General features: G+C 34.8%; 2 protein-coding genes across 2 annotated transcripts; both read left to right on the top strand.

Moving 5' to 3' along the window:
* The first annotated feature begins 155 nt into the window (after positions 1 to 155).
* LOC146158221 (tyrosine-protein phosphatase non-receptor type 4-like) lies at positions 156 to 4,295 on the top strand. The gene has a single exon (XM_083385506.1). It carries the CDS (start codon positions 199 to 201, stop codon positions 3,193 to 3,195), a length of 2,997 nt encoding a protein of 998 aa, XP_083241632.1. The 5' UTR covers positions 156 to 198; the 3' UTR covers positions 3,196 to 4,295.
* On the top strand, positions 4,231 to 27,592 carry LOC146158220 (serine incorporator 1-like). The gene is made up of 13 exons (XM_083385507.1): positions 4,231 to 4,378; positions 5,804 to 5,968; positions 6,798 to 6,883; positions 8,006 to 8,101; positions 8,486 to 8,615; positions 9,976 to 10,143; positions 11,093 to 11,095; positions 11,582 to 11,675; positions 13,021 to 13,145; positions 15,675 to 15,808; positions 17,781 to 17,865; positions 22,956 to 23,104; positions 27,176 to 27,592. The coding sequence occupies exons 1-13, from the start codon at positions 4,343 to 4,345 to the stop codon at positions 27,312 to 27,314; spliced, it is 1,410 nt and encodes a 469-aa protein (XP_083241633.1). The 5' UTR covers positions 4,231 to 4,342; the 3' UTR covers positions 27,315 to 27,592.
* The last annotated feature ends 283 nt before the right edge of the window (positions 27,593 to 27,875 follow it).

Here is a 27,875-nt window from a genome sequence, read left to right as displayed (position 1 = left end):
AAAGTGCACCTAAATTTTTTTTGACCTTTGTTGCACCCTGTCACCCGTATTTTTTCGCAGTGCTCAATATGCACGGCTGAAAATGTACTATACTAAAAACCCAAAATTACAGAGTGTGAGCCAACATATTTTACCCTTCAATTCTTTACAGGAATCTTACCAACTGGATGTATAATATTAGGTTAACCTAGAAGCACGATGAGCCATTCGAAGGATGCCAGTCCTGCCGTGTCGCGCAACCTGCTAACAGGCTCCGGCACGTACAACGTAAGAGCGACAGAAGCGGCGCGTGAGAAAAAACAATCGTCGGTCAACATTTCAGTCGTACTGCTCGACCACACCGAGGTTGTTTTTAAGATCAACAAGCGAGATCGCGGCCAGGTGCTGCTCGATCTACTGTTCCAGCATTTGAGGGTGACCGAGGTGAAGTTTTTTGGTTTGCAATTTCCGACTGATGTGCCGGACACGATGCGCTGGCTCGACCCGAGCAAGTCGATTCGTAAGCAGTTCAAACGCGGCTATCCGCACATACTCTTTTTTCGAATAAAGTTTTATGCCAACGACGTCACATCCATGAAGGATGAATTTACCCGCTACCAGCTCTTTTTGCAGCTCAAGCTGGACATCCTGGAAAAGCGATTGATCTGTCCGCTATCCACGACCGCCATGATTGCTTCGCTTGTGGTTCAATCTGAACTCGGCGATTACAACCCCGAAGAGCATAGGAAAAACTATGTTTCTGAGTTTAAGTTCATCGCCAACGAAACGGAAGAGTTTGATCAGGAGGTTATTCGCTTGCACAGAATGCACAGAGGTCTTTCTCCAACCCAAGCTGAAACACATTTGATCAGAAAGGCACAAAAGCTCGACCTTTATGGAGTTGAGATTCACCACGCTAAGGACAATGAAGAGGACGACCTTGACGTTGGCGTTACCTCGTACGGAATGGTATTGTATCAAAATGGATTTCGAAAGAATGAATTCCGATGGTCTTCCATTGTAAAGATATCGTTCAAGCGCAAGCAGTTTTATATCCAGCTTAAAGCTGACAGCAGAAAGGAGCCAATTCAAGCTGAGAACGTGTTTAGTTTCCACATGGACAGTTACAGGGCCTGTAAGCGACTTTGGAAGAGCTGCGTTGACTTCCACTCGTTCTATCGCTTGGATCGATGTATGAACAGCTCTTGTGTCCATCAGGCAGGCAACAATGATTCACAAAACCAGCACAATCAGTCAGCAGACAGCAAATCTGACAAGCACCTGTTCGGTTTTCTTACTTTAAGCGGGCGCGGCAAACTGCGCGCAAACGACGACGGCCTTCCAGACTCCCCGTCTCATGTCTACCTCCGACCCAGAACCCGGTCGGCAAAGTCCAAAGACAATCTTTCGATTTCGTGCAATGGTGAGAGCAAGATTGATAACAAAGCGCCAAGGCGATTGAGTGCGCCCCCATCGGTCTCTTATGGCGTCGGCGGTGCCCACTTTTCTGATGCGGAAATGCTTGCAGCCCTTCAACAACAATCCATAGAAGCTGAACAAAACAAAACTCCCCTGGCAATTGATACCCCAGACGGCAGCGAAATTGAGCACCTTCCGTTACCTGTTAAAATTCCAATCCAGTATCATTCAGCCGACCCTGCCCTGGCCGCTTCGTTTCGAGAAATTCAGATTCAAGCACAGACGCCTGGCGAGATCGATGACAGCAATACCAGTGATTTGTCGGCATTAGCACCAGCTGGCAGTGAATGCAGCAGTGTTCTAACCTCAACTGACAAGTCCTATGTGCTACCTAACATTCCTCAAGTGCCTTTTCCTCATCAACCCAGTGGAGCTCAGTTAAACGGACTTCCCAATGGCTTAGTTGTGGTGCGTGTTCAGCCCGACAGTGAAGGCAGATATGGCTTTAATGTGAAAGGTGGAGCAGACCAGAACATGCCCATAACCGTTTCAAAAGTGGCTGCCAACTCGCCGGCCTCTCTATGCACCCCACATCTTACCGAGGGCGACATAGTTTTACAGATTAACGGGCGTGATGTTTCAACCCACACTCATGAGCAGGTGGTTCGTTTCATTCGTTCCACTAGGGAACATCACAGTGGACATTTGGTCCTGTTAATTCAACCTATATACGAACCTAGCCAGGCTTCAAATGCCCAAATGCAAGGCATTCCTGAGCCGAATGGGATTGACTTTGCTTCGCTTAATGACGAAGGTGCACTTTTACACCAGTCAATGCAGTGGCTGGAAGACATGCTGGACAGTGGTCAGATTCTCGCCGAGTTTGAATCACTCTATCGCAAGAAGCCAGGAGCTACAATGAACGATGCTAGGCTTCCAAAAAACATCCCAAAGAACCGTTACCGCGACATCGCACCTTATGATAACACCCGTGTCGTTCTAAACATAGGTGATACTGACTATGTGAATGCCAACTACGTAAACATGCACATTCCTGGCAGCAAGTGGACAAACCACTATGTCGCAAGCCAAGGTCCTCTTCCAAACACTAGTCTAGATTTTTGGACAATGGTGTGGGATCAACAAGCCACTTTTATCGTGATGCTGACCACATTGGTTGAAAGGGGCCGACCAAAGTGCCATCAATACTGGCCCGACCCTGACGAAACAGTGCAGTTTGGACCATGGCTGATAGAGTCTGTGTCGGAAGAAGCAACCCCGTCATTTGCGTTTCGTGACTTCATCCTGTACAAATGCCCTAATGATGATGAAGCCGTCATAACGGATGATGTGCCTTCGAGATCGATTCGCCAAATGCAGTATATTGCCTGGCCTGATCACGGCGTGCCAGACGACTCAAGCGATTTCCTTGACTTTGTGTTGCGAGTTCGCCAGAATCGCGTTGGCATGAAAATCCCGGCGGTTGTACATTGCAGTGCTGGGATTGGACGCACTGGTGTGCTAATCACTATGGAAACAGCTATGTGCCTAATTGAGGCTGGCCAGCCTGTTTACCCGATCGAAATTGCAAGAACTATGCGTGACCAGCGTGCCATGATGATACAGACTCCAAGCCAATTCAAGTTTGTGTGCGACGCCATTTTACGTGTGTACAAAGAGGGGTTGGCCAAGCCAATTGACGAAGAAGATTATGACGAGCAAGACTCTAACGAGGACAATGTTCCGGATCAAAACAATTCAGGAGATTTAATTAATTCTGCCTTAAAGCTATTATAACTATATGCTTGTGCTGTTCTACAATGTGTGTTTGACAATGATTTGTGTTATTTTAAAGTTTTTGTTTTTTTGGGTACTGCCATATTAACAGAGCAAGGTCCCGTTTCATTTCAAAATGCAGTAGTTTTAATGTTTGGTTGCTTTTCGTATTGTTTTCCATATCTCCTTTATTTGCCACTATTTGTATGGGCATGTTAATTTAATGTGCAAACTTTTTTCACTTTTTCATTATACAGGATTAACTAATTGTGTTAACGCTCATTTCTGTTCAATTCAGCTATACGTGACAAATGCTTAAAGTATTTTTTTGAAAACACGTCACATTTTTTTTCTTCCAAATTAGCAATTAAACCTACAAGAATTGTGTCATTGTGATGAATCGTAACAATTTGGTATTTTTTCATGTATGCTACAAATAATTATCAGTGTGCATCATAGCGCAATGACGCAGGCATAGAGTTATGTTGGCACATGTGTTATGTTAACATATAAATTACTAATTCAGTAAAACTTGCTTCAAACTCCCATCGTTTTTATTATCTTCAATCATTTCTATCTTAGCTTATGTATCTTGTGTGTAATTTGATATTGCTTGAAATTATTTCGATGTGATTGCTTGACCTGATAAGATGTTATCTGAGGTTACATGTGCATGTAAAATTTTGTAAAACACAGTTCTGATGTCACTTTGACATAGCTGAAGCTTTACAAACATAGGTTTCGTGCAAAACGCATTCAGATTGGAAATTAAATATGCTGTGCAATGTAGTATTTTATCATAGAGCTAACATGAAAAAGTAGTGTTAACTGGCGTCAACAGTTAATTTTTTGTTTTACTTTTAAAGATTAAAGGTATATTGTTAATACTACTATCTGAGTTATCATTATTATTATTATTAACCCCGTGTGTGTTTCAGTGTTTATTTAACTTTGCTTTCCACATAGGAAAGCTTGTTTCTTTGTATTCGTATAACCTTGCTTCTGGGCGCTTTCCATGTTTTTTTCGTTCATTCTTTTTCAAGCAACAAAGTTTAATGCTTTTCTGTTACTAAACTGTACAGATTACGCTAATATTCCTATTGTTTATGTGTTTTTTTAGATTGAAAAGAAAATTACTGAAAGTTGAAAAGGAAAAAAAACTGTTAAAATGGGAGCCGTTCTCGGTATTTGTTCTGCAAGCTCGGTAAGCAAAAGTCTTCAATAATTTTAAAATACTCAAGTAATTTTTCATGTTAAATGCTACAGCCTTAAGTTGGATCTCATGTCTCATGCTATATTTCAAAGTTTGATTAAAAAACTCGCTGTAGAACATTGTTTTTGTTGTTATTATGTCACTTTTGTGTAATGATTAAACCATATTGTCTGATGTTGTCACTTGAAGTGAAAGTATTGTTTTTTAATGTGACTGAACTATAACATTCTATAAATTATTCTTATGCAACAGTTTGTCACCAAGCTTATTAAATGAAAAACACTAAAAGTTGATTGTCAAATAGTTTAATAAATAAAAAATTACTCAAGTTAAAGAGCAGTGTAATAAAATATCATAAAATCTGTTAACTTTGGGACAAATTATATAATATGTTCATCACTGGTGACGAATTTAACGCTATGTGTTCTGATAAGGTAAATGTTAAACATGAGTCATTTAGTTTAGTAATATTTTGGCATTTAATATTAAAGAATTCCCATTTTTAATTTCAACTATCTGCAGCAAGCCACAATTTTTGTCAGATAAACTTGTAAAATGACGCCATAAGAGTTATTGGAAACAATTAACTACACTCTACTTATTTTTAGGGCGATTATTTTTTTGACCTAAAAAATGATAAATTTTTACCTAAAAATATTTTTCACTATTTAGAAATACATTGATTTAAATAGCACACTGTTGTTTGTAATACTACATTAGTGTCTTTGTACCAGTCACTTGTTTTTTTGACAACTGATGCAACACAAATTTTAATTGGGATAATTGCAAACCAGAAACCACCACGGAAAAAAAGACACTAAATACTGTTCAATACATATTCTCAAATCATAGATACTATATGAAGCAAAACCGGAGTTCGAGCTTAACCTAATGCGACAAACCAGGCCTACATGTGTGGTTAATTCTGTGTGCTTGCGTATATCGTTTATTGCTCGAATGAAGATTGCAGTTGAAATGTTGTTCAATGTAATTCTAAACTAAATTTTGGTGAAGCTGAACAACAATTTTCAACTGCACATTTTTTAAATTACTAATTGTGTATTTTGTGAACGATTTTGACAATAATTTTGAACAAATATGTAAATTTTTCCGACTTTTTTTATCAAGTTAAAATACAATCGGCCTTTATTATATGACTTAAAAGATACCAGCCGACTAATTGCTGCAGCAGTCTTTTCCTTGGTGTTTTCCAAACTCAGGTTCGCTTTTCTAGCACTAAGTCGAGACGTTTTTTTTTTTTTTTTTTTTTTTTTTGAGTTTGGTTTAAAATCAAATCATCACAGATTTGAATATAATCCTTATTCTGGCCTCTTAATGCCACACAAGGCTGAACAGAATACCACAATTCTTTAAAATACAGCCATTCACTTCAATTTTATTTCCTTATTTTTTCAGTTGGCTTGTTGTTGCGGTAGTGCCGCCTGCAGCCTTTGCTGTAGTGCTTGTCCGTCATGCAAGAGTTCCACCTCCTCAAGGATTGTCTACGCCTTGTTCCTGTTTCTCGGAACGATCGTTGCCTCCGTAATGTTGGCTCCCGGCCTCGAAGAGAAGCTCCAAAAGGTGCGACAGAAGTTTTTTTTAATAAGATAATAGACCTCTGTTGTCTAAATGTTTGTTTTTTTTGTAGCTAAATTTGTTTTGTTACACTATGTCAGCGTTATTTAGACTATTTTTCACAACGTGCACATATTTTTGCTTAGAATTCTTTAATTTTTTTTTTAATTTACATCATTTGTAGAAGGTAAAAATTTTATCCTTCTGTTCCCTTCATTTTGGTATGTTAACTAGCATGTTATTTCATAGCCACTGGAAAACTATTTGATTTAAAATAGCTTATCAATAGAGGTATATGATGAGAATGTGTTACATTCATGGTGAATAACTGTATCAAAAATTTGTTTAAGTGCAGCAAAATAGCTTATCAATAGAGGTATATGATGAGAATGTGTTACATTCATGGTGAATACCTGTATCAAAAATTTGTTTAAGTTCAGCAAACAAAAAAATTAAAAGCATTTTACCTAAATCACCCTACACAAATGTTGAAAGTAATTGTAATGATTTTTTTCAGGAAGCTAAACAAAAACATCCTGTGCACAACAATAAAGCATTACCAGTAACCAGTGATATTTGTCGGCAAATTGCAATGGAAAATGTACAGCTTATAAGTCACTAATGTCACATTCTAGCAAACTGCAGAAAATCATGAGCAGCCTTGTGCAATTTTTTGTAACAAAAGACAACAAAAGTTACAAAAGTTCGCTTACTGCATTTAAATAAATTTAACGAATAACTGTAACAATGTGAACTGTTTGAGCCCGAAACAATAATACTCAGCCTAGCATAATTGTGCCCAACTAATGCTGTACATTTTTGTGTTGAAACGAAGATTCCCACTTTCTGTGAGGGCGGCAATTCACCTGTTGGAGGATTTGTCGACTGCAACACTTTGGCAGGATACCTTGCCGTTTACAGGTGTGTGGATGTTCGTGTTCTCGTCAAATTAACCTAATTTGGTGTAGCAGACTACCGTCATTTTTACTTTCCAAAAACATCAAGTTTTAAGTAAAAATTATTTTAAGTGGTGGAAAAATTGCAAAGCCAATTTTTACAAGTATATTTTGCTAGAAATTATCTGGTTTGTATGAAATTTGTCTGTGCCTTATTTAGAGATCACAGTTGTACATGTACACATATGTGACATGTCGTGTACATGAATGTTTTAGTAATTTAAAGTAATGACAAACACATTGCAGGCATAACTAAAAAACATATGAATCATGACAAAAATAATGTAACGGCAATGCTCTTAAGTTTATTTAATCAGTCCACCATTAAAAATTGATTTTGTTGGTGAACACAAAATCCATTTAAACAATCAACAAACAAGACAGGAACCCTAATTTAGCTGACATAGACAACCTAATGCTTCGAAAATAAAAATATTATATAAAGTGTTACATCATCACCATGCGTCGTCTTCTTAGCGCGAGCACACAGGTCTGTGACAAATCACCGCGCGAGGAAGTGGTTGTGTACAGGAACCACTCACTGCACAGTTGCTTTGTCGTCACTGACTATCTTGCCACGCACCAACAACACAATTGTGCACATCTTACTCCATGTATCAATTCTATCTCTCTATATATAGCAGTTGTTTGCTTAACATTTTATTCGGTCAGATTAACAAACTGGCTTCCTTTTGCATTCCAATGCAAAGGACTACTGATATGGAAATAGACTGAAACTCATCCCCTTTTTTTGGTGTAATTAAACAAAATGTCCATTTTTTTTTGCTTTGTTACTTTATACGTATTTTTATTTATTCAAATAATTCCATACTTTTCACTTCTAAAAAAAATTGTTTGAATAAGAGGCTGATGATGCCCTATTTTGGCAAAGTATATATCTCTTTTATTTAATTATTAGAACTTGTTAATGACTGACTTTGACTAAGACTTGAAAGTAAAGAATATTATTTTTCTCCCATTTGAAGTATTTGTCATTTACTTGTTAGGGGAGGAGATATTTTCTTATTTTACACATTCAGTTTGTCATTGTCTTTTCACTTAAATTGCTAATTCAATTTTTTTTTAGAGTTTGCTTTGGAATGGCTGGCTTTTTCTTTCTGCTGGCCGCAATCATGATTTATGTGAAGTCCAGCAAAGATCCAAGGGCTAAAATACACAATGGGTAAGTGCCACCCTCTGTGGTGAAAAATTTGACATGCAGTAGACCAGTGTTTACTCAACCTATAGTTCACAATAACCGTGATGATTAAATTGGTCATCGACTGCGTTAGTTTTATATTTTCAATTCTTTGAAATTGTCCTAAGCAGGATTTATCCAAAGTTTAGGACATGGATCATATCATTTAGTTTTAATCGTAAAATGCTCATTTATTTTGTCTTTTTGTTTGCAAAATGTTCCGTGCATTTATGTTTGTATACACATACATCATAACACAATTATAGTTTCACTTTAAACATCTTCATTTTTAATAGTGAGTATTTCAACTTTCTTAGATTTATTCATACCAGTGTGTTACAGCTACCTTCTATATAAGTTTGTTTTCAGGTTTTGGTTTTTCAAGTTTCTTGCTTTGGTTGGCATCACAGTCGGCGCCTTCTTTATACCAAGAGGTGACTTTGGTGTGGCCTGGTATTACATTGGAATGTCAGGGGCTTTCTGTTTCATCCTGATACAGGTATTTTTAGCTTCTCATTGATCTGTTTTATTATTAATCAGTAATACTTATGAAAAGGCAGTACAACGGTTGTATATATTTGCATGTTGTTAGATTTTCTCGCAATGTTATTTTCAGGCTGATACACTTAATTTTTGATCACTCTACATTGGTAAATGGATGACAAACCTTGCTTCACACAAGGCAAAACATTTAACTCAATATGAACTTAAACTCCAATTTACTTTAAATGTGCTAAACCTATTTCCAAAATCCTGTTACACTGTGAACTTTTAGTCAAAAAAAAAAAAATTTTTTCTCCTATAACAAATAATTACCTTTGTTGGACCAAATGTAATACTGTAATAGTTTGATGATGATTGTGTGATGTAGTAAACGTCATCATTCATCACACAAAGCTGGCTTATTCGATTATATGTGCTTGGTGTATCATTCATAATTAATCATAACACCGTGTTTATTGATAATCAATTTTTTTATTTATTTTTTATTTTTTTTTATTTGTCAGTATGACTAATGTTTTGTAAAATAGTAGCATGCACAAAAAAAACTCTGGGCAAGTATACTATTAAATATGCACAAAATGGTCCACCTGTTTTTTTCCAAATTTCAACAGATATTTATATGATTTTTCCGACATTTTGGTTTGTGTAACTATAGTAATGTTAAAGTTCTACAGAATCTGGTATAACACATCCTGTACTTGCTACTAACTCAATTGTACAAACGGTTTGGTTCATTAAGGGAAATAAATTGTCCTGGTAATCAAAATGATAAAATTTGGTTATAGCCAACTAGTGCTTAATACTGAGTTAATTTTGCCGATCAGGCATTTCTTGTAACTGTGATATTTGAGGAAGCAGGGTTAAGATTTTGCACTCGCCCATTCGCTAATGCGAGTGCAATTCACTTTGGGCGAGTAACAGTAAAACCTACTCCGGCCTAGTCTCAATAAATGTTTTTTGTTTGAAGACTTTCTAGAGTCTAGACTCAATATATTGCTGTCAAAATATATTAAACGTCAAATAATAAAGGCCAATTATTTCAGAAGCCCTAAATTGCGAAAGATATGCAAAAATGAATTAAACACTCACACAAAAAAACAAAAATTATTTTTGATAGTCCAGTAAGCAATCAAGGCCGCCAATATGATTACTATTTATGCGACCCAAGGAGAAAGGCAGATTAAATCATAGATAAAAAAATAGTTTTGTAGGATGAAAATTTGTAAACGGCGTGCAGACATTTTTGGCGAGTGTTATTTCTTTTGGGCAAGTCCTGATAGTGGCAAACAAATTTATAACTTAATACCAACCCACTTGTAAATTGTTGAGAAAAAGTCTGACTGTTTTTTTCCCAGCTTGTTCTATTGGTCGACTTTGCTCATGCCTGGAATGATTACATGCTGGAGAAACGAGACGAAGGGGATTCCCCCCGATGCTGGACTGGACTCTTGCTTGGGGCAACTCTCTTCAACTATCTGGTCTGCATCACTGCCGTTGTACTATTCTTCATCTATTACGCACATGTAAGTTTCATAAGGCTGTGTGTTAAGCTTTAAAACCCTTGCCATATTTCCTTTAATTGGATTGGTTTATATTACATAATAAACCAAAATCATCGTTGGTTTTTATCGACTCTGCGTACAATGTTCTTTTTTCAGAGTATATAATATTTTTATTTTGGCTTTTCAAAAAAGTTTATTGTAAGGAAGTTCTGTCTAATTGCATACACTTGTGTATAAGCATTATTTGCTTCACTGACCTTAGTTATGTTTGAACAAAACACAAAACGCACAATTTGTTATGCCAACAATAAAAAAATAACACAAGAATTCAATTCCAGACAAAAAATGTGTATAAAAGAGTTTAGGCATACAAACTTTGCATTAGGACATGAAAACTTTTCTACAACTTTCTATTCGTTTGCTTTTCACACTTGTTTGTCTGGCAGATTTATTCGGTGTTTCCACTAACATTTGTATGCAAATCGTTAAGCACGCCTAGCCCTTGTTAAAATGTGTTTCAATAAAATTATGTCAGTTCATGTTACCGAATGCAAACATCAGATTATGATTTGAATACATGATATCCGATATTCTACTAAGACTGCCATCCTTTGTATGGGAAGCAGCCTTTTATTTAGTTAATCGCAGCACACTGCATTTGTACACCCTCCAAGCTGATATGTAGGTTTAACAAATTAGATTAAAATTGATTTGGACAAAATGTTAATGGATTTCCACTAGTCTTTATATTACCATAGCTGACTACCATCCTAAAGGGTCTCTGCTGAAATAAAAACTTTTAAAACACTCCTAAATTATTTTTTACTAAAACTAGAAATAATTTAGTTTTATACTTAAGAATAACTACAGTCTGGGTGACTTTCAAGAAGCGATAACAGTAATTATTCAGTCTTTTTCGAGGAAGCAGCTGATTAAGATGTTTAGAAACAAAATAAGAAGGTTTAAAAAGCCTGTATTGATGATAACGGGAGTCACTTTCAACATTGTTTATAATTGTCATTCATATTTAACTCCTGGATTTTATACTGAAACCTGTAATAAATATGTAAGTGCACAATGACTTTCCAAACACCCTGTATTGGCAAACAGAAACGATGAAATTTCTGGTGTCCGTTTCCTTTGACATTTGCTTTGCACTTTATTTTTGTGAAATTTACATACTCTGGTGTCTTTGGACCATTTCCACATATCTTTTCAAGTTGTGATTGTTCTACATTTAATAACTGTTTTTTACAGGGCAGTTGCAACTTGAACAAGTTCTTTCACAAAACATACTCTGTTAACCTTGTTATTTTTACACAGCAGGCTAATTTGAAAATGTTGTACATTTTGCATAAACCCCAAATTAGTTTATGTAAGTTCTGTGTTTGAGCCTGCTAAGAAATGAAACGCAAGAAAAGTTTTTATTATTATAAATTTGAAACTGTTTTTTTTACAGGGCGGTTGCAACTTAAACAAGTTCTTTGTCAGTTTCAACATGATTCTGTGTGTAGTCATATCTGTGGTTGCCGTCCTACCAGCTGTGCAGGAAGGTGGGTTGCTCAATATAAACCAGCACATCTGTGCTATGGCCTCCTAAAATGCTTAAAAATCTAATGTGGAAAATACACACAGTGGCCCTGATGCACATGTTTTAATGGCTAATATGTACGAGTCGTTTTACATAAGGCATGATTTATTGACTTGGACTTGAAGTGTGCAATCTCAAATTTACCACTTAATAATTAATTAATTACCAGTGTATTGCTGAGTTTAGGAGTGTTTTGTTTCACCAAACGATCAAAACATGAGGATAAATAAATTGACAGCAATTTGCATACAGCATACATTAAAAATCAACTTCTGGGCAATGGAAAACATTAAAAACAATCTATTGTTAGCAGTGTTTTTGGTGCATCTTGCAGGAAAGGTGTGCACTAATGCTCAATTAAGAAAGTGATAAAAAGGTTTTTAATATCCTTTACTGGTAATTTTATCTTCACAATAAATAAAAATGTATATTTCAAAAAAAGGCTTGATATTCTACCATTTGGTACCTATTTTTTTTACTTATAACTACAAGGCTCCTGTGTGTACATAAAATGTATATGTTTCATAATATATTTCATCTAATTATAAGGCTGCATTTTTACCTTTTTAGAAAATTTGGTATTGTACTGTGTGTAATCTTTAAGCGCTGTCCCAGTCAATGGGCTATTTCAGAAAGGCATGAATCATTTTTAACTAGATTAATACTGCCAAGTCTGCAAAAAAATGAGTCTTAAACGTAGGAGCAATTATGCAACAAACTTTGGTATTTGTATTAACTGAAGCGCTTAGAATTAATCATTTTTGATATTGCTTTTTCAAAGTTTTTCTGATTTCTCACAAAGGTTACTAGCCATAATAAAACATGTAGACAGTGAGTTAATGACATAAGTCAATTGCCTGACTTAGCGACCGTAAGTCATTTTTTTTTTTAATTCTTGGCTTGAAACTTTATTTTATTTAAAAAGGAGTACTGACTTAAGAAATGACCTAATTTAAGCTACAGTTTTAGGTGTTTTATGTTTTAACTGTTTTAAAATCATCTTTTCGGTAAATGTTTTGAAACATTTTTTCGTAAATTGGATTTATTTTTAGGAGTTTACTTGAACTTATATTCAATGCTAATGACTTGGGACTACCACTTGCATTATTAGTTGAAAATGATTTAACTTGAACTGAGTTTGCTTTGCAAATGACTTGTACTCCAGCCTTTTTTGCAAATGACTTGTACTAGTCTTTTTAACACAACCTATTTCGCTCACTACAAGAGCATAATATAGATTATAGAGTGCTTGAAATAGTTTAAATAGCAATGGTATATATCATTTAACTGTTGCATTTTTATTTTAGCTCAGCCTCGTAGCGGTGTGCTGCAGGCATCGGTGGTGTCCGTCTACTGCATGTATCTCACCTGGTCGGCCATGAGCAGCAACACCGACACTTCATGCAACCCTAGCTTGCTTGACATTGCACAGGTACGTAAGACACTACTATTTCTTGCATGCAAAATTTTTGAAGCAGATTTTTTAAGTTGACTGTTGATCTAAGTGTAAAGGAGTTGTTTACCCTTTGATGTCCTTATTTGTTTTTGTTCTATTTTAGGCCTATTGGTGATAGTTTGACTGTTTTTTTTTTAATTCTATTACATACAAACTTAATGAGCTTAACTTGGTGCAGTGATTAGGAGCTAGGTTTTTATGTGAAACTTAAAATGTAAATGTAACTAAGAGGTCCCTGTGAAAGCACCTTAAATATAGTTTAACACAAAACATGTTCTGTGAACCTTGTGATTTTTAGACAGCACCTAATTTAAGAATGTTGATTGCATTTTGCATAAACCCTAAATTAGTTAAGTATTAACTGCTAGTTATTTGCTGTAGGTGCAGATTGGACAAACTGAAAATATCATTGGGTTTCCTCAGAACAACTTGCCAAAACACTGCCCTAATAAATTTATATTAGCACTTGTTTTTTTTTGTTAAATTAATATATATTTTTTTTAATTCAACCCCATTTTTATTTAAACAAAAGTAACAGAAATTAGCAGGTGCTTTATATTATACACAAACTGATGACTATTATTATTGTTAAATTAAATATCACATGCAGAAATATTCAGTGAGACCCTAGAAAATCCAGGTCTCTTTTATGTGATATTTAGACCAAAGGCGCAGTTTATTTGCTGTATGCTTTTGTTCGCTTTTGGGCAGACTGCTATTTCTTTTGTTCAATTTTTATTGCAAAATATATAATTTTATATTAGCACTTGTTTTTTTTTAATTGGCATAAAATTTGTTTTTAAGATTTTAAAGATTGCTAAGGTTAACTCAAACCCTGTTTTTGTTTAAGTGAAAGGAATCGCAATTAACAGAAGATTCCTATAAACTGATGGGTATTATTTTTGAAAGAAATTTCACATGCAAAAATATTCAGTGAGCCCCTAGAAAAAGCAAATCTGTTTTATATGATGTTCAGACAAAAGGGTTTATTCTATGCGTTTGTGGGCTTCTGTTTGAACTAGAGTATGTATTATTGAATTTTTATTGCAATCCTCAAAACAGCATGCTGTTATATTTAAAAAATACAAATTTTCAACATTTTAAACAAAAGGATTAATTATCCTTTTAAATTTATAAGTTATCAGCAATTTACATTGAAATCCTACAAGCATTTTAGTTTTTGCAAGCAAAAGTAGGTGAAATATAACAAGCAAACCATAATATCATCGTCAGGTGTATCGTCATTCACACAACTCAAGAATAGGTTTGTTTCTGTAAATTACCAAGCTGCAATGCGACAGTATGAACGTTGCATAGGTGCGATGTTGTGACATAGTTTTATGCCTGGAGGCCTAGTTGTTCACTCATGTACTTCTCAAGGCCATCTGATACCCAACAGAAATATTGCCATGTGAACTATCACATTACAGTACTCCCTTTATGTGTGGGTAAACATCAGTCACTGAAATGCTCTGGGAGTAGCCAGCCCTGTTTTTTTTTTTTGGTTGTTGTAATTAATAGGTTTGGTTGCAGTAGTTTAAACTTGGCCATTTTTTATAGGCTGTATCCTTAATTATAAGCGGTAATAAATAATGTATCTTCATAAGCTGACTAACCTGGATGCCTGGGCGAAAACTTTTTAATAATGATAAAGCTTCTTCCCTGTAGTATTGATTTTAGGGAAAGCAAATTACATTACTTTCGACTTAAGTCTTTTAAGGTAAGTCAACACAACAGAGTTATTGACTTTTGGAAAAACAAGACTTTTTTATTGTGGAAAATTAAAACCTTTTAAAGGCTGTAAAAACCATTAACCAAAAAGGTAAAAACTACCCCAAGAAAGCTTCATAACTTGTCAATTATGTTTTATATTGACCACAAAAACATTGAATAGTCAAAGCTTGCTCAAAAAATGTTAACCTTCTTTTGATAATGCTTTCTTTGTTAATAGAAACGGGTGTTTTGCAACTGTTTAAAATTGAAAAAAATGCAGCTGTTAAAGCTAAAAGCTATCAATGATTCTGCTAGCCTCTACTGGGCATATCTTTCTGCATTCCTACGTAAATTAGCTCCAGGTTTAACACTTATTTCCAAATGCATTTTATTAATTCTTAATGATTAACTGTTCACTTTGTTCTATACCTTTTACCATTTGCTTCATCAGATTTAAACCAGTGTTCCCCGACTTTTTTTAAAACTCTCCGCAAAACAATATCAATCTTGCAGAACTGTAAATTTTAGGTGACTCTAATTAATTATTTAGCTGCATTTACAAATACTAGAGAACTTAAAATGCAATATAGTAGCCAAAAAACTCAAATTTGTTGTACACTTGCCCACAAGGTTTTTTTTTTATTGTCAGAAGGTGAGATACATACAACTGTCTAAATTGGTCAACTTTAAAAACAACGTTCAGCTTTTTGTTTTTTTATTCCCTTTAAATCTTATTATCATCTTAAAAAATGTTATGTAAGTTTAGTTAACCTCTTCATCGCTGGTATGTAGACTATTATCCATGGAGGTGGCACTTCAGGCAATGCTACAGTACCCACTCCGACACCCAAGCAAAATGTGCAATTCTGGGATGGACAAAGCATTGCTGGACTCATGGTCTTCTTTGTTTGCGTCTTGTACTCCAGGTTAGTGCAGGATTTAGCACAAATTCAACTTTTTTGAAAAACTTTAGGTGTAAATTAGTAGTAGAGATGTGATTTGATGTTAATTAACGTTAGAGCAATAGAGACAAACTGCTTTGTTTCATTAATTTTTTGAAGGCGCAAAATGTTTTTACACAAGCCAAATTTTTTTTGGGAAAGTTTATGAATTTTTGTCCAATTCAGGAAAATTGTGTGATTACCAGATTTGTGTAATAAGGTTGTGTGACTTCAGGGTCTTCATTGATAAAACTTTTTGCTTACATGCAATATTGTTAATATAGGTAATAATGCAATATCTTTTTTTTGAATGATCTGTCATGTCTGTAAAGATAACAGTAAACCTGTTTTAACATGCGATTACAAAAGCTACTCTTTAAAAAATAAACATTAATATGTGCGTTACTTTTTAGCATGACAAATCTATGCTTTAATTTGAACATTATATATTTAAAGTTCACATTTACTCTATAGATCTCTTTGGTTACATTCATTGCTGTGTCTATTGTCGAAAGAAAGCTTCCTTGCAGCATTTTTTTGTAATATGTGATGCAGTGTGTTGTTTACTGTTTTGGGGTTTTATTGTGTTAATGACAGCATCTGTTTTGCCTTGTTCTAACCAAAACATTCATACAACTGCAACATATAAAAGATGTTCAGAAATGTGAAGGCTGTGTACATATTTTGCCATGCTACGACATTTTGTTTTCAAGAAGCAGACATTCTCTTGTATCCTTATACAAACCGTCATTTAAATCAATATTTGTTTAAGTTGAAGCCTCAAACAAATCTTGATCAACAACGGCTTATAAAATGCAACTTTTATTCTTTATTGCTGCACACATCCGTTTTGAATCAACACACATCGTCATAATGGTCTTGAGCAATTGCCAGAAAAATCCCGGTATTACACATGAGACCCGAGCTTTACCAAAACTAGTATGTCACTTCAATATTTCCAGGTTTATTTATGCTGGGATAAAAGGCTTTCTTAAAAGATGTGTTATATACTGGTAAATTTTGAGACCATTCTAAGAATTTAGCATCTTAACTGTGGCTTCATATTCTAATACATCACTACAAGCTGTATATGAATAATTGCCAAACTTTGAATGACAAAGTAATAAAATGGTTAAAATATAGCTTCATACTGCCATGTAATATTGTCACTATAATCCTATTTTTGCTACTTTGTCTAATGGGCATATTTTGGTTTCTTAGTTCAAAAAATCGTGGATACGTTTCTTTGTCATCTATAACAACAAACTGCAATAAACCCAAATGATTGGAAACGAATTAAATTTAATGTACTTCCAGTTCGGTCTTTAGTTTCATTTTATGCTTTCATAAATTTGACAACTCTAATCGCAATTCAATTTTGAAATGCTAAAAAGAAACTAGTTTTCCTAACCATAGGCTCCGAACGTGGGTGTGTAGTGTGCAGAGCGTTTTTTTGATGCAGTGGATTTCTTGCATGGCGTCAAAACGCCCTGGAATATGACCAAGTTACATTCGAGAAAACTATAAAAAAATAACGGAATCGCAAAATGCGCCCTGAAATGCACTGAAATGGCACTGAAATGACAGAACCCATTTCGCTTAGTAACGAAGATTTTTTTCTGGCGAAATAACAGAAGACACAACGCATTGTTCCTTTGATAATAATAACATGCGGAAGCGCAAAAATGGTTTTCAAAGAGTTGTTACGCTTCGTTGGTGATCAAACATTTTGTTCTGGTTAAAAAAACGCCGTGAAATTTTAAAAGCTTAGCGTCTATGGTTCTAACATTGTTTTGTTGTCAGTTGTCACAATCAAATATTTTCGAATCAATTTGAAACAACAGCAACCGTCAAATTTTTTTGCGTCAATTTTTTTTGTGTTTAAAGCAAAAAATAAACAAGTTTTTTTGTGTGTTTAAATCAGAAAATAAGCAAGATTTTTTCTGTTTTAATTCAGCATCCGATCTTCGACGCAGAGCAACGTAGACAGACTCACCTTCCACGAGAATGTTGTGCTGGATGACGACGGTGAAGACACAGAAGTATGTATAATCCCACCTTAGCATCCAAATTTAAAGGCAATAAAGCCTATTTTTTTAATCCCTATTGTCGGTTTATGTAATAAAAAATTGAGCCACTAAAATCACGTGGCGGCTAATCTGAACTGATATACCATTTTATGTTATTATACATTATCTATATTTATGCACTTAGAATCAGTGCCTTCTCACTATGTTGAAATGGATAAAGAGTTTTTCGAAACGTTCAAAATAATACCTACTTCTGTATGGGATGTGATATTCTTACTACGTCTTACTACTACCTCCAACCATCATGCTCCCAAAGAATTTTCATGTTAATGATAACATATTTTAGAAACATCACAAATTCGTATAATAAGCTTATGCTAACTCTGTCCAGAAATTACCGTATGTTTGCATCATTAAAGAGGTAACAGATCAATGGTCCAACCTTTTAAAAACAAATACACGTTTTCCAGTCGTTTGCAAACGAAGCAGTTAACTCAAAGGGGCAGTTAGACTTTGACGAGGGTAATTTCAACAAAAATATAAAATGTTGTTTAAGACCACTCGCAACAAAAATTTAAAGTCAAACTATTACGTCAATGTTATGTTGTTTTTAATAATAGATTGCACGTCATCATTACGTTGAATAGGAAGTTGAATAAGACCCATCAATTTTTTTTACTAACGTCCTCCCGTGTAAAGCAGGTACGCCCATCTGGAAACTAATTGGCAATTAGAAAAAAAAATTAATCACTAAACCTGACCATAAAAGATAACCTACGTCACATCACGACGTTCTAACACTCTGAAAACCGCCGGAAATTTACAAACCATGCTCAAGTCGACAGTATTTAAAAACCCTCCCCCCAAAAAAATAGAAATAAAAAAATATATATAAAAAAAAAAAACTTGTCAGTTTACGATCCACTTCACATTTGTACTAATATGTTACGTTAAAAAAGTACCTTCATGGCTACTATTATCACAAAGTGTATTTTTGCTGCTCGTCGCTATTTCCGAGTGTCTCGAGCCCCTTGACAATTTAGATTGGCAATTGACCTTCGAGTATTGCTTTGGTATGGAGAGAAAGGTCACCCGAGTGCAACCAGTGTCTACTTTGTCCTTGGGGAAACATTCTGCGCTATTTCAACCCAAGGTTTCAGTCGTCAAATTTTTGTCGACCCAAATCTGTGTGTAATGGTTGCAATGGAAATCTGTTCATGTATGCGAACCTTCGCTTGCTTGCAGCTAGCCGCTAAGGATATCTGTCATTGTGTTCTGTTAAATGACAAACTGTGAAAGTTGAACAGTAAGTGTTGTGCTACGTGTTCGGCAAAAAGCATTTTTTTTTACGATTAAAAGCGCCAAATCCTGATTAAGGCGCTTCGCACTAAAGGACCATGCTAAACTATTTTTAGTCACAAAATGTCCGAATTTTTTACCAACTTTATCATCACACTTTTACAAGGTTTTTCGTTCCAATGCAACTCTACTATTAAATATTGAAAATCAGTTAGTACTGTAAACAAATGGTATTTTCATGTTGGGAGCTTTCGCACAACTGTGCTTCCAACAGTTCATAGGGTAAAAAAAACAAAAAAAAACAACAGGTATTTAGATTGTGCGTTTATACTAGTTTTCAACGTTTTTTAATGCTACCTTACAAAGAACAGTTATTCTAAAGCTTGTTAACATCAAAACGCAATTATCTGTCTACAATACCTTTTGATTTTGATTTATTTAATAAGGAAAATACGATTATATCAATCAAGACCAGTATTAAATGTTTCTTAAAAATCGCAAAACCTTAGCGTTCGTTGAAATGTTGCATTGAAAAATGTATTAGTATAAGAACCATACTTTGCAAACGCCAATAAGTATGTCGTCATGTTAGATCATCGGATATGATTTATCGCACTATTTTTAGCAGGCCTTTACCTGTAGTGGCTATGTTTATATTGTTTATGCTTTCTAATGAATTAGACCAAGGGTTGTTAACCTGTTAAGTGGACTTTTCGATATTAGCTAAGTAATCGCGGATTAAGTAATAGCAACAAAAACGAAATTGTTCGACACTAAAACAGTAATTTAAAAGTTAAAAGTGAAATATTCATGGACACACTTAATTTTTTATTTTAACTTTTATGCACATTGCACAAATGCCAATTTGGTTTTAAAAACGTTTCCCCTTTTTTCTAAATAAAGTCATTAACTGAAAAAAACAGCTTTAAAGGAACTTGGCCACCGATTTGTTATCGCCTTTTATTTTTACTTTGTCCTGATGAAGCACGGTTGTGCGAAAGATTGTCGAGAATTCAATAAAATTTGTCTTTACATAGTGCCATAAAATTACCCTATTAGAATAAAAGGCAAATACGGCCATTTTCAAAGTTTGTACCTTACTTTACTATTTACCTCAAACTAAGTAAATGGCTTTGTTTTTCCACGTTAGATAGTAAATAAACCTTTTAAATATTGCAAGTTATCTTGATTAATAAAACTTTGCCAATACTCAATGATTGTCGCCAAACCTTTTTTGGCCTGGTCAAAAGGCCATTTAGTAAGCTTCGTTTGTTTGGTTTATGTTAATATAATGCGCAAAATTGCAAATTGCAAAATTAACTGGAAATAAAAAAAGTTGTCTAAAAGAAAAACCGTCAAACTCTTGAAAGCATTGTGACCAAGTTGGTTACTTCTCTGTTTAATTGGATTTTATATTTTAGGAATGTGCGAGGCATGTGCCAATAGTTAAAACACAAATGCAAAGTTGTGCTCGCGACTTATTATAACCGTACACGGACTGAAATAGGTTTGCGCTCTCGGGGTTGAGAAACACTGAACTAGACTGTGGTTAACTAGACCGACGTTTGCTTTGCCTACAGCAAATTCGACGGCTTTAAACGGGTTAAAATCTTCTTTCTGCCTGTTTTTTTTTCTAATGTTTTCAAAATTTAATAAAACCTAAGCGAAAAATTTATTTTTGAATGCCAATACAGAAATAGCCCTTTTTCTTAAAACCAAGTATTTAGGAGCTGCGTCTTTAACGAAATGTATAAAACCAGTCACTATATATGTGTTACTTACAGTTATCTTGACTGGGCAACATACTCCGTAATTCGCTCTGCTCTCAGATTAAAATTTACCCGCACAAACAATCTGTTGACTTTGTAAAGAAAACTTGTGTTGCTTCAACTGAAATGAAACCTTTTAAAGGAATTACATATACGGCACCTCTGGCAAATCGTTGAAAACTCCTGAAGGAAACTTCATAACAAATGTGTTTTATATTGGCCACTAAAAACATTTATTTTGGGCACCAAGAACAGTTTGCTCATTAGTGTATAAAATAGAAAAAAAATACACTTAATAACACTTCTTATCGTTCATTGACAATTAGAAATAGAAAATGGCGTTTTCTTACCGCTGAATTTTTTTTTGCATTTGTCAAATTGCAGTTGTAAAACTTAAACCTGTTGAAAAACTCCAGTGGGTCACTGTTTTGCACTGAAACCTGAACGAGTAATGCTACTGGCTTATCAATAAAACTGCGTCCCCAATTTTCGAGTAAAAAAACTAGGGATGTCCATTTATAAACCCTCGACCTTGATTTTTCCAAATCCATGGATAATTAAACATTATTTTAAACAAATATTAGTTTACCTTGATAATGACTTGCAAAGCCAAAATGGTCGAGTAGATCGACATCATCTTGAATTTGACGTTTCGATACGAACTTGTATCATTGTAAGTTAGTGAAAAAAAAACGTTAACTGAAAGATGATACAAGCTCGTATCAAAACGTTTAAATTACGACGACGTCGAACTACTCGACCTTTTTGGCTTTAAAAAATCATTAATAAGCTACTTTACAGACCCGTGCATAGTTTACCCTAAGTTAGTTTAAAATACACCGAAATCCAATCTATGTAGTATACGCTTAAATTACAATTTAAAATGGACACATTTCGGATTGTGGCTGCGTTTTTTAGTACTAAAATGAGCTAAACGTAATTATTACAAAAAAAAATATTAAAGTGAAATAGTAAGTCCAGTAATTTTGTTGAACGACTAAAGTCAATTTAGGTCAAGCTATGCATTTGATGATGGGCAAAGACTCAAAACAATCATGTTAAGTGATTCAGACACTTTAGTCATTACCTTACTGTCATGAGTAATTGACGTAAGTCGTCACAATAAGATTTTTAACGGAGATTGTTCGCTTTAAAGTTTGCATATTGAGAAATCATTGAAAAACCGTACGAGTTTTTATGATTTGGTGCATTTACAACTTAAATGATGCACCACGGTAAAATCAATTGTTAAGCTATTTGTTAGTGTGACCACCGCTTTGTATTGTTTTGAAATTGTATTCAAAACAGCAAGTAATTCAATTTTACGTCTCGCAAAAACTGAAAACCTATAAATTTTATTTCAAACGGAGATTTTTTGCTTAACTGTTTGCAAACTTCAAAATCATCAAAAACTCTGTTGCTTAAATCAATTTTAACCATTTTGTATTGTTTTGAAATTATATTCAAAACACTGCGAATGATTAAATTTCGAGTTCTGTAAAACTGAAAACCTATCAATTTTATTTGATAAGTCATAGATTCTCCTTATTTTTTTCATAAAAATATGTGCTGATTGTGAACCCCGATTAAGTTTTAAACATCTATTTTATCATTTTTTTAAGTTAAAGTTTTAAACATCTATTTTTCACATTTCCCAATCCTCTCAGTGTAAGAGACTTAGGCATCCGTCGGCCGCCGCCTGAAAGTCTATAAATATTTATTTAAAAGTTTCGATTCTTATTTTTTTTTTTATAAAAAAACTGTGTCGTAAATGGAAAAAGCTTAATAAGTTCCCCAAGCTATATAGCATTTCCCAACCCCCCAGTCTTAATATAACCCGAGATATTGGATGCACAACGCCTGCTTGGCAAATTAATCAACAACGCTAGCTATAAAACCGTGTTTGCTGAACTTTTTTCAACTATTTGATTATGTGAACACGACATTAATAGTTTGAGAAAGCTGTATATCATTTCCAAATTCCCTCAGACCCGAGATGTTGAACCAACAACGCTTGCTTGTTTTTCCCTATAGGTCCTTGTTAAGGATGCCGAAAAAGGTGGCAGCGGTCAGCAGGTTTACGACAATGAGAAGGAAGCTGTGAGTTATTCCTACTCATTCTTTCATCTCATGTTCTTCCTCGCCTCCCTCTACATTATGATGACGCTCACCAACTGGTACAGGTGAGTCTATGGGAAATACACCCAAGGGACTTCACTAATTTAACCAAAATCCAAATAATATCAAGTTTGGAGTAAAACCCTGTTTGGAACAACACCAAAAACGGCTAATGCTTAATAGTCTGAATAAGGTATAAATCGGAATAAGACCTAAACAGCCAGAAAAAGTACTAAAGTACCTTTTACCATATCCCAACTTGAACTTCACCATAAAGACCCTTATTAATTTCGCCCAAGGATCTTCAGTAGTTTGACCAAAATCCAAATAGCGTCAAGTTTGGAATAAAACAAACTTTGGAAAAGGCAAGAATAGGTCTCATACCCAGTGTTGTAATGACTGGACTAAAGTGAACTTCAGGCTTGGTTTTAAATTAAGTCTTTTTCATTAAGTCTTTTTTTTACAAATTTGCGTTATTTATCTAAATTTGCACACAAAACGATCTGCTTGTTATTATATTACGTTTGTGTTAAAATTTGTTTACTTATTCCTCATAATCGAACAAGTTTACCAATTTAAGGTGGACTTTTTATGACAAGACTTGATTTGGAATTGACTTGCTCTAATTATGGCTTGACTGGCACTGGACTTGTTATTTATTCAAAAATACTGGACTTAAGTTATTTTACAAAATGGCTTGTTTACAACACTCTTTATACCTAATCATCGGAATATAACCTAAACCCGTCGGCATAAGACCAGAACAGCCAGAATAAGTTCTAAAGAACCTTTTACCTAACACCCTCTCACCACTAAGCACTAACTCTTTTAAAATTTTTAGCTTAAACTCCTTTAAAATTTAAAATTCTGCCAAAGCAATTTCTCACCCCTGTTACAAACCGGGGAAAACTGTACCGTGCCAAAATAGTGCCGCCATATTTACTTTTGCCAGCAAAAAATGGCGAAATTGTAACTTGCAAAGAAACTATTCAGGTTATTGGTTCAAAATTTGCTAACTCGTTCGCCTTGTATGTTTGCACTGACCAGAACCTCCCACTAATACAACTGCCCCCCTCCCCCCAGTTAGTTACGGCCTATATATTCTATACGCTCGGGTTTGGATATTGCATTGTTCCTTTTTTTATTTTTTTACCGTTTATCACTTTTTCGAGAACAAATTTATTTATTTATTTACATTTAATATCTACCCTTTTGTTTGGCTGCTTTTATTTTACTTGTAGTTCAACGTTCGCAGCAAATTTGTACTAAAACCATAGAATTGACTCCCCATCGTTGGCTTATTATGTAAAATTCCTTAATGAACGCATACGGACGCTTGCTAGGGTTCTCGATATTAATTAAATTTAAATTTCAGCAATCGAGTAATTGATTTTAAAGACTCGAAGTTGAAAAAGAGTATGTGTAAGTCGATTGGTCAACCAGTCAAATATGATGGTGGTAAGAAGGTGTAGCGAGTTTTGAATAGTATTTCTCCGATGGAGCCAAGGTTTCGTTAACTAGGCATGAATAAATCTGGGTCATTGTTACGAATTGTTAATAATGCTCCACTCGCAAAGCTACTTTATATTTGAAAATATTGCTTTTCATTATCAGAAATATAGTTTGCAGCCATCAATAAACAGAAATATTATGATTTAATCTTTCTATGAAACCACAGAGTCATAAATGCAGAATACATTTCTCCCTTAATTACATTTTTATCGTTCTAAGCATGTACAATACGAAGGCCAATATCTGTTTGTTTCAGAGCGCTGCATTCGTGTTTAACCCCGAACTTTAGTTATAGGCGAAATATAAAAAAAATCTCTTTTTCTCACACGAACTGATTGTGTGTACCAGGAAATACCATCGTGCTAGTTTCTCAATTGTAAGTTAATGTCAGAAATCTATGCAAAAAAACTAAAAGCGATGAATTTGCGATTAAAGTCGTACCCAGTTTGAGGCCTTTAAGTATTCATATGGTAATCGAAGCTGCGCCCTATAAATCACCTTTGTAACCTGTACAGATAATTTCGTACAAGGACCACTGCCAATCTTAATGGTTGGAATGTATTAAACAACTCTAACCTCTATTAAACCTCAATCGATTCCGTACTCTTCTGTTTTAATTACGCTAGAAAGCATACCAGTTGTTTCACGCTCTGAGCCTTTGACATTTAAATAAAATCAATTTTTTTAATGATGAGTTTTTTAATGCAAATGCTGCTTTTCGTTGTCAAATCCAATTATGGTTAACAAATAGTTCATGTGCTCGATTTGTGTTTTATTTTTTAGTGCGGCACAAGTTAAAAAAGTTTAAAAACCTGTTGACCAAGGGTCAATAAAACTGTTTCATAAGATGCCGAGAAATCCAATTTTGGTAAACAAGTAGAGTTTTCAAAGTGACCAACAACTGTGGATCATAATTTCGCAATATTTGTTTCAATTTATTGGTGCGCCACAGGTATAGGAACCCCTAGATCAACGGTTCCCAAACTGGTGTCCGTACAGCAGTTTTAGAGGGTCCGGTCCGCAAGGCCAATTACTCTAAAAAAAGGTTTGTTTTTCTTCAAAGTTTTTCCACATTAGGCTTTAGCGAATGTTTTTAAACATTATAGCGTGTTTATGATGTCTCTTGTGACATCACAGGGTATCTATTATATAATCATGCTGTATTACTTGGTATCAGCAAATCGTTCGCTTTAGTTAGAAAGTTGTTACATTGAAAGGAATCGTGACTGCACCAGTGTGCAACAAGAAACATGGGTCATAGGCCTGCGAAATATCAAAACATGGGTCATAGGCCTGCGAAATATCAAAATAATTGCAACGGGTCCACCAGGCAAAATTTTTAGGTAAGTTTGGGAACCACTGATCTAGTTAAATCATGGGTCAATAAGAACTTGTTCATTAAAAGGTAATAAAATCCAATTATGGCAAACAAGTTGAGTTTTCGAAGATACGCACAATTATACATTAATGTGCCACGATTTTGGTTTAAATTTTTTAGTGCGCCACAAGGTAAAAAAGTTTAAGAATCTCTAGTTTATGAGTCACCAATTTTCTTACAAGCCCCCAAAATAATAGTTCTTTCGAAGCGGAGTCGCATAACTATGCCTTTAATGATGCAATCGATCGCCATGCGCCAACGCGTCGTCTGTTCCTTCGTATTACTGCAAACCGTATCAGCAAACGCGCTCTCTGAAAGCCCGCAAAAGTCAGATCAGTCCCTTGCACTTTACTTGCCCTCTGCCCACGCTGTAACGATAAAGGACCGATAAAATGAGTGACGTAGTCGTTTCGCCGAAGCACAGTGACCTTGTTCGTGTTAAAATCAAAACATGACGTTAAATCTTTCTATTCACTACCAACGCCATTATCCTAGTTTATTTGCACTAACTGCTGGACGACTGGATTGATTAGGCCAGTCTATACTAGGGCTACTTCGAAAAGTATCAGCCTTCTATTTTTAACCACTCGTTTTAGCGCTTTAGTTCTGCGATTTGAACTGGTCTGATCTTGGAAAACGCTTTTATTAACTTGAAGTTGACGGTCATTACCGCTCGATGGTTTATTCCTCAATGATGCAAGCCTAGACCAGACATCGTGTTTTGTGGCCCGCTAAACGTTGTTTAATTTAACGTTGCTAACATTTCTTCTGTTCGTGTACCATTTAGATTCGCACAGTACTTGCGTATGACCTATATACCAAGAAAATACAATAAATATATAATATAAATTAAGAAAAATGTAGGGGAAAATTGAACTGAAAATGCTTTAAATTATTTTACTAATCACTTTAGATAACAAAAAATATTATTTCCGTAAATAAATATATCTTCCAAATACGTTAACATCGGCACTTTCATGCTGTATAATAAAAACGCACGTCGAGAATTTGTTCCGGCTGAAAAACTATAAAACGCCGTTTGTAAGTTCGGTAAAATCGTAAATTAGATTAGAACTAAGCAAAATTAACACTAAAACTGAAACACACAACCTTCACCCACACAAAAAAGTAAATTAGAACCAAAATTAGGTCTCACATTATCCACAAAAAATAAAGTTGTCCAAGTCTGTGCCAAGCATTTCAACATATTTTAGTTTTTGTTTCTAACAGTCTGTTTTGTTTTAAGACCCGGAGAAGACTACAAGAAAATGGAGCACTCGTTGCCTGCGATGTGGGTGAAGATTTCTTCAAGCTGGGTCTGTTTCGCCCTCTACATTTGGACCCTGGTCGCCCCCATTATGCTCACCAACCGTACCTTCACTTAGGCGACCCCCGGAACTCAACATAACCATAAGACCCTGTGTGTCTGTGTTTTTCTCTCTGTCTTTCTTTCTTTGTACAAATTCACTCACAATTCGTGTTTTATGTTCACTCGGCTGTTGCATACTGTGTAGATATAGTTATATTATATTATCTTAACGTGTGATTGCACTTTAACATTACGGTAATCTATATCAAGGTTTCATATTGTCCTTACTAGACACTTAAAAGTTGTCTCATTTCGCCGTGATACCGTGCAAGTATTGCAAAACTTCTAGAAAACCTTTTTTAGAATTGAAAAAGACGGTTAAAACTAAAGCAAGCTAATGTAAAAACGGTCAATCTTAAATTAATTAAAAAAGTGTAAAATTTTGCCCAATAATTTACATCTCAAAAATAAATTCCCGAAAATTTTGCCGGCATAAACGGTTAAATGAAAAACGTGAATAGAAATGGAAATCATATCGGTCCTAAAAATATATCTTCATTTGAAAACAATTACTAAATTTGCACTTATTTGTTTCACACCGGTTAGTTTGAACTTTCTTGCAAGCCCGTTTTATCTC

This window comes from Ascidiella aspersa, chromosome 3 (genome assembly GCF_963924565.1).
Source record: "Ascidiella aspersa chromosome 3, kaAscAspe10.2, whole genome shotgun sequence".
In the NCBI taxonomy this organism is placed as follows: Eukaryota; Metazoa; Chordata; class Ascidiacea; order Phlebobranchia; family Ascidiidae; genus Ascidiella; species Ascidiella aspersa.
Note: the sequence above shows the minus strand (reverse complement) of the source record. Positions and strands in the feature narration are given on the sequence as shown.